Source organism: Solanum stenotomum, chromosome 11 (assembly GCF_019186545.1).
Source record: "Solanum stenotomum isolate F172 chromosome 11, ASM1918654v1, whole genome shotgun sequence".
NCBI classification, from domain to species: Eukaryota; Viridiplantae; Streptophyta; class Magnoliopsida; order Solanales; family Solanaceae; genus Solanum; species Solanum stenotomum.
Window position 1 is genome coordinate 3,808,898 of NC_064292.1, and position 8,092 is coordinate 3,816,989.

Consider the following 8,092-nt stretch of genomic DNA (forward strand, 5'->3'; position numbering starts at 1 on the left):
TTCAATTTTTTGGTTTGAATCTTTTTTTTTTTTTAATAACCAAAACACCACTAATCAATAAATATAATATATATTTCGTAGAATTAGTCAATATACATGCAAATTTCATAGTTCTAAAAATAACAATATTTTCTAGAACATACTATAACCAAGAAAGGACACAGTAAACAATAATTGCAGTCCACTTGGTACTATTTTTTTGAAAAATTTGTTTTGTTTGGCAAAACCATTTGATTATTTATGCCACTTTTTTCACACAAAAGTTGTAAAATTAGCTTAAGATACAATGGCTTTTTTACCAACTCGCACAAAACCCATCTCAGAAACTTCATTTTTTCTACCAAAATTAAGAAATTTGGAATTTTCAAGATCAAAGATCAGACCTTTAACCAGATCCAATCTTTTCAAGAACTCAACTTTTTCCTCTGGTATAGATAACATGTGAATACTATTGTATAGTACTATTATTGCACTGTACTATCATTCATATACCCCCCTCTCCCCCCAACGGATCTCAAGCCTTGCAAGCTTTCGAAGTCTTGCATTCATTTCTGTCTCATTTTTAGGTAGACGCCCCCTCCCCCCCTCCCACAAAAAAAAAACCCAATCTTAATGTGATGTAAACACTTGGAGGGAGGGAGTCCATATATATCTTCTTTTGTTTTTATGCACCGGATATTATAATAAATACTAATTAATATGTTTTAGTGTTACTTACCTTAAAATACGGAAAAATAATTAGACAAAATATGATATAACTGTAATATGTCAAGGATATGCATGATTTTAGATATGAGAGTATCATATCGATAGAAGGTTAGTAAGAAAAAACATTAATGGAAAATATAACTGAAAGGGTAAGACAAGTAAAACTCGATATTCATGTCAATTCAATACTCTCTTCACACAAATATTAATTAATTAATTATCTAAAAAGTTAACGTAACTGTTTTTGTCACTCAAAGAAATACAAATGATTTGTATTTTAGAGGTTAAATTATTGTGTGAAATAGTTTGTTTTGTCTTTTGTAGATTAGTTGTTGTAGTTTTGTTTTTTTCCGTAATAAACAAAAAAATAAATATAAAATATTCTCGATGACAAGAGTCCAAGTTTACAACGAAAGTTTCGAAGTTTAATTTTAAATATATACAATAAAGTAATTCGTTTATAATAAATATAGTCATATTTTTATTTACATAAAAAATAGTCAAGATTCATAGAAAGTCTACACTGATTATATATTCAAAAAACTAAAATATAGCTTACCTATGCATGAGCTATACACTGACTATATATGAAATACTCAAAAAATGAAATATAACTTAACTATACACGAAGTGTACACTGATTATTTATCCAATTAATTTTTTTCCTAATATTTATTCATATAATTAAAGAAGAACAAAAAGGATGAAAAACAACTAAAAGGAAGATTGATTACAAAAAAGAAGGTGATTTCGAAAACAAAAATAGTTTTATTGTAAATAATAATTTTACTTTTTTCTATTTGATCTTGACCTACTCAAAGTTTCCTCTAACATAATCTCAATTTTTTAGATTTAATTTTTTTTCAAATATTTTGATATATATATGGACATTAATTCTTGATGTGCCATCCAACATTAGATTAGACCTACGTGATTTGCAATTTGGTTATTCTCCTAGGTAAAGTCTTATTATATTTTCCTCCAAACAGAAACCATCCTTATTAATGTATGAAAAAAAGTTGGATAGGGGTATTTTAATTCACATACTATCTTTTTCACGTCGAATATGTATTTTTCGATATAAATAATTTAAAGGTTGATTAAAATAATAATATCAATTATAAATTTAGTTTGTAAGGATAATATTTATATTTGATATTAATAATTTAAAGATCTGTAAAAAATAATAATATCAACTATGAATTTTATTTACACGTATGAAATAAATTGTCGATAGATACAACATGGTGGTCTTTTTTTTTTAGTATATAAAATATAAACTTGTCGTTCAATTTTTATATTTAATAAATGTGAAATCATGATATGAAATATGAAATTCTCAAATCAAGATTTTTGAAGAATTTGAGATCGTTTCATCTCATAATTTGAAATTAATCAAAAGATCAAATCAATTGTTCAAACATTAATGTTAAATCACGAGATAAAATCGTAGGTACAAACACACACTTAAAATCATTAGTTCAAAGCGCTAATTTTGTGACAGTTAAATTCTAAAAGAAAAATAATAATCTCTTCATTTTAATTTGTTTGATATAATTTGTGCTTCGATAATTACTTATTTTTTAAAAATAAAATTTATATATGTGAAAATTATTTATGACAGGGAATAGTAGTTGTTGGTTGTAAATGATGACACATAGTTGATAATTGTGTCAACGATAACGACAATTGATAATGGTGGAAAATGACGGTAACAATGAATTGAGCCGTTACTTTCTTTGTCTCAATTTATATGAGTTAATTTGACTTGATATAAAGTTTAAAATAATTTTTTTGAAATTTATGGTTTAAAATGAATGATAGATAATTATGTGGCTGATAATCATTTTATTAAGGTTAAAATAAATATTTTAAATTTAAATTGTTACTAAATATAAAAATATATATATTTTTTTTGATCAACTAAAAAATTATTCTTACTTTTGTGATACATATTTGTAGAATTAGTCAAAAATACATGCAGAATCGGACCACAGTTATAAAAATAACAATATTTTTTCTACAACATATAACCAAGAAAGGACACAGTAAACAACAATTGCAGTCCACTTGGTACTATTTTTATGAAAATTTTGTTTTGTTTTGGAAAAAAACATTTGATTATTTCAAGAAGTTATGATTATTTATGCCACTTTTTTCACACAAAATTTGTAAAATTTGCTAAAGATACAATGACTTCTTTACCAACTCTCACAAAACCCATCTCAGAAACTTCATTTTTTCTACCAAAATTAAGCAATTTGGAATTTTCAAGATCAAAGATTAGACCTTTAACCAGATCCAATGTTTTCAAGAACTCAACTTTTTCCTCTGGTAAATCTTGATTTTTTTAAATTTTTTTTTAATGATAGTACTAACATGGTTAGCTGTTTGGTGTGGGGCAGGTGGACAATATGGTCCAACCTTTGATGTTCCACTTCTTTCTTGCTCAGAGGTTTGGCTTTTCTTTTCTTCAATCTTAAATGTTTATGTAAAGACTTCATTTTTCCTATCACATGTTGAGTCAGAGCGCTTTCCCTCGATTTGTTTGTGTGGTTTTGATTTGATGTGGTGTTGATTAGTTTGTCTGGTCTTGACTTGAAGTAGAGTCGATTTGTTTGTTTGGTTTTAACTTGATGTGGAGTTGATTTGTTTGTTTGGTTTTGACTTGACTTAACGTGGGGTTTAAGAAAGTAAAAAAGGGCTTTTGAATATTGTGTTTTTAGTTACTAAAGATACGTAGAATATACTAAACTGTATAGTGTGTGGAAAGTAAAAATTAAAGAGTTGCTGAAAAAGGAAACATATGTTCTTTTTTAAACGGATTAAAATGGTAAGTCAACAACAACATACCAGTGTAATCGCACAGGGTGACGTTTGGGGAGGTTAGAGTGTACAAAGACTTTACCTCTACCTTTGAGGTGAGGTGGAATGGATGTTTCCGATGGACAGTCGGCTCAAGACAAAAACATTTTAGATAAAGATGTAATGGAAGTATCAGAACAGTTGTATAGCAATAATTGAACTGCGCACGAAATAACTGATAGTAACCTAAATTGATGAACAAGAAACTACAAAAAGTAGAACTATGCCTACTAGTAAGTGCGACAAGCATACGTTCCTACTTACTCGTGTAGATGCACTCCTTCTTACTAACCATCCTCCCTACTGGTAAGGACTAAAAAGGAAAGTATGACAAGCAACATATTATCTGAAAACAGTGAGAAAGAGTCAATATAATGGAGAACGGAGTTGTTTGAACTTAAAAAGTGGACAGTACATTTTCTGGCCATCATTCCTTCTATGTGGCTTGTATTCTAGTTAAGCAACTGGTTCTAAATTCCACCTTGCCATCTTGTTTTAAACAGTGTTATCAAAAGCTTTAAGGTTCATTGGGGCTTTAAGCGCAAATAAAGGATGGACTTTAATGAGAAAAGGCACAAAGGGAGAAAAAATATAAATATACATTATTAGTCCAAAACTAATATATAAGCTTGAATGACAACAAGTATATGAACAAAGAAATTGAAGAAAAATTACGATAAAGTCAAATATCAATTTCTTAGTGTCGCCTCTTTAGAAGATGCTCATTCACAAGGAAAAGTGTTCCTTAGAACCTTAACGACGACACTGAAGCGCACACTAAGTGAGGCGAAGTGCTCAACACGTTTTGAGCCTCATTTTAGGGCTTAAGCGCGCCTTTGATAACACTGGTTTTAAAACAAAAGAAGATTAGCTTTTGTAAATTCAGCTTGCTCAAGGCATTTCCAAAGGTGGTCTGTTCTGTTCACCCTTTCAACAGTAATTCTTCTGATTTATGGTTGAATTAAGCTGGTTCAAAAGTCAAAAACTAGTAATATGGGATTTACTCTTGTAGTTTCTTGTCCTACGAAAACTGTTACTATATGTTGTTTCTTGTACTTTGACTAAGTACAACTATCATATTGTTATGTTGTAGTACTGTTTTGTTACTATTTGTTGTTTTTATTACTATTTGTTGGTTCTTGTACTTCAATTTTTTTTTTCTGGATTGCTTTGGACTGTTTTTCTTGAGCTGAGGGTCTATGGGAAACAGCCTCTCTACCTTTGAGGTAGGGGTAAGGTCTACGTATAATCTGCCCTCCCCAGATCCTACTTTGTGGGACTACACTGGGTACGTTGTTGTTGTACATGGTCTACTACTAAAGTTAATGCCATGTGATCAGGGGGTCACGGGTTCGAGCTATGGAAACAACCTCTTGTAGAAATGCAAGGTAAGACTGTACGATAGACCCTTGTAGTCCGGTCCTTTCCCGGACCCGTGCATAGCAGGAGCTTAATGCACCGGGCTGCCCTCTTACATCGTCTACTTTGTTTTCTGTCTTGATAAGCTTCATTTCTCTTTCTTAGCACCTTCTTCAGAACAGATTATCTGAAACTTACATGTCCTGTATGATTACAAATCCCGGTTTTCACTAGAAATAAGGAAAGTAAAAAGAATAACCTGGCTTCTGCATTGTGTATTGCTAAAAGATGATAACCACAAAGTATCAATGAATAATCGATAAATTATTAGGGATACTTCATACTTCATAGAGTACATAAACCTTGTAGCTGATATCAATAAAAGGGCTTCTCAAAAGTAAATGGTCTTTATTTTCCCTGTAAAGGTTATTGAGAGGATGAGAACTAGTCGAGAAGGTCACAACACCAAGCAGCTTTATTTGGCAATGTACTCAAGCGTTTTTGGTGGAATCACAACTGATACAGCTGCCATGGTTATCCCCATGGATGATCACATGGTTCATAGAGGGCATGGTGTCTTTGATACTGCTGCCATTATGGATGGGTTAGCATTTCTAACTATAATTTCGGTTCTTTATCTACCAAAGTTGATTTGTTAGATCGAATTTCCGTTCCTGTATGTAACATAGATTAAGCCTAAAAAGAGATTTATCGTTCCTAGAGCTGCACTTGATTACATAAACACATATCCAAGTGACCATGCTCATGCATCTCCTTTGATAAAATTTGTCTTGGTATGAATTCATTGCGAAGTTCGACTAGTCAATTTATCATCCTGCAGTGTTTCATAGTAATATGCTGTTTGGGGATTTCAGGTTTGTCAACATGTAAATTGTGATATAAACCCCTTTACATTAGGTGGTATTTCGTACTCGTAAGTTGAGATAATAAGCTCTGATTTTATTGCAGATTGAACACACAATAACTTAGTTATCTCTCTAACTTGGCCAAATTCTTGTCCTTTTTGTTCAATTAGCTCTTCTAGCTACTCTTGAACCCTTATCTTATGTTCTATGTGGGGAAATCGTCGATTTCTAGCAATACATTAGATACGCAACTCTCGAGTGTGGGATTAGTTGTAATCGACATGACTGTGAACAAGAATGAGAAGCTAAAAGATAGTTGAGATTCTTGGGTTTTGCTTTATTTGTCTTATTTCTTATGTACCATCAGATACCTTTATGAGTTGGACCAACACCTTGATCGTTTCCTGGGATCTGCAACCATGGCCAAAATACAAATTCCTTTCGATAGGGAAAGCATTAGACGGATTCTCATCCGTACAGTAAGTGTTTCCAAGTGCAGAAAAGGTTCTTTAAGATACTGGCTTTCGGCAGGACCTGGTGATTTTCAACTATCTTCATCCGGCTGTCATCAATCAACTCTTTATGCCATTGTAATTAAAGATCAATCACCTCCTGATCACAGGGGCATTAGAGTTGTAACGTCATCCATCCCGATTAAACCCCCACAGTTTGCTGTCATGAAAAGTGTTAATTATCTTCCGAATGCACTTTCCAAGATGGAAGCAGAAGAAAATGATGCATATGCAGCAATTTGGTTGGATGGCGATGGCTTTGTTGCAGAAGGCCCGAACATGAACGTGGCTTTTGTCACAAAGGAAAAGGAACTTCTGATGCCTTGTTTTGACAAAATTCTCAGTGGCTGTACAGCTAAAAGAGTTGCAGTTCTTGCAGAAAATCTAGTAAAGGAAGGTAAACTTCGGGGCATTAGAGTAGAAAATGTGTCTGTACAGGACGCGAAAAGAGCAGATGAGATGATGCTAATTGGTAGTGGGGTTCTTGTACGCTCGGTGGTGCAGTGGGATGAAGAAGTCATCGGTAATGGTAAGCGTTTCTCTGCTTCCATCGAAACAATATTTAACTATGCACTGTTGCCCACATGTTCCATTTGCTTTGGTTTCATATGCTTTGCTCAAAGTCTGATATTTTAAAATTCGAGCACGAAATGATCTTTTCTTGATTAATGGATCCAACGTAAGTACTGCTCGTCAAACTAAGACTAGATTGACAGTGGTGAAGCCAGAAAATTCATCAAGGGTGTTCAACTGACCACCCTTAACTGCATGTGGCTACGCGACAGATATTTGATACCAACATATATTCACTCTTTCTAAACACACAAGTCCTATCTAAAACCTTGTTCTGTTGAAGCTAGTTTTCATATAATTATGCAAGGGTGGCATAAATTTACGATTGTTCGAGACGTTACAAATGAAATTTTGGCTTCTTTACTTGATTGTATTCTGATCTCCTTTCTGTTTCTTCCTCCTCCTTAATGTAGGTAGAGAAGGTCCTGTGACACAAGCTCTGCTAAATCTTCTCTTGGAGGATATGAAGTCAGGGCCTCCCACGGTGCGAGTTCCAGTTCCCTATTGATGAGCAGAGGCCGAACTCAGTAGCTTTTGCTCAAACAATATATTCATAAAAGATTGAATAATCTCACTCATCAAGTATTGCAGGAATTAGGAAAATAAGCTTTGTAATGGCTCTTCATAAGAATGAAATTTGTATTATGGCCAAAGGTCAAAAACTGTTTGATTTTTCTCACATTCCACTCTTGTTTTCTGCATTAGTTAAAAATATGATGTAGATATCAATGAAATGTATAACTTTTACAAATCATAAATATGCATGCATATCAAAGCTTACAAATTTTTTTAGTAAAAATGTTAAAAGATTACCACCATGATGTGTGGCGGACAGTGACAGAGTTAGAATATTCATCAAGGAATGTCAAAATATTTAATTTTGTCACTAGCTAAGATTGAACATAAATCCTTGAGAAAGTTTTTGCAATACCTTAACTACTACGCAAATCTTCAACTTGTGTCATTTGTCAAGATGTCTCAGATATATTTAACTTATTTATAAAATTAAATTTTAACCTATTTATACAATATAGTTTTTAAACAAAGGGGTGTTGCTTGACCCCTTCGAGCAAGTGTAGCTTTGCCCCTGGTAGCAGGATGGTTGAGATTTCTCTGTTTTTAACTAAAACTCGGTGTCACTTGACCCCCTCGAGCAAATGTAGCTCTGCCCCTGGTGGCAGAATGGTTGAGATTTCTCTGTTTTTAACT

The 8,092-nt window shown here is 32.7% G+C and overlaps 2 protein-coding genes across 2 annotated transcripts in view; both read left to right on the top strand.

Annotated features, from left to right (window-relative positions):
* The first annotated feature begins 312 nt into the window (after window positions 1-312).
* Window positions 313-7,647, top strand: LOC125845249 (D-amino-acid transaminase, chloroplastic). The gene is made up of 5 exons (XM_049524719.1): window positions 313-428; window positions 3,114-3,163; window positions 5,358-5,536; window positions 6,166-6,839; window positions 7,297-7,647. The coding sequence occupies exons 3-5, from the start codon at window positions 5,370-5,372 to the stop codon at window positions 7,389-7,391; spliced, it is 936 nt and encodes a 311-aa protein (XP_049380676.1). The 5' UTR covers window positions 313-428; window positions 3,114-3,163; window positions 5,358-5,369; the 3' UTR covers window positions 7,392-7,647.
* LOC125845251 (uncharacterized) overlaps window positions 2,795-8,092 on the top strand; it is a 90,246-nt gene continuing 84,948 nt past the window's right edge. Inside the window, exon 1 of the mRNA XM_049524722.1 lies at window positions 2,795-2,805. The gene's annotated coding sequence lies outside the window, so the exon portion shown is untranslated. The remainder of the gene's footprint in view (window positions 2,806-8,092) is intronic.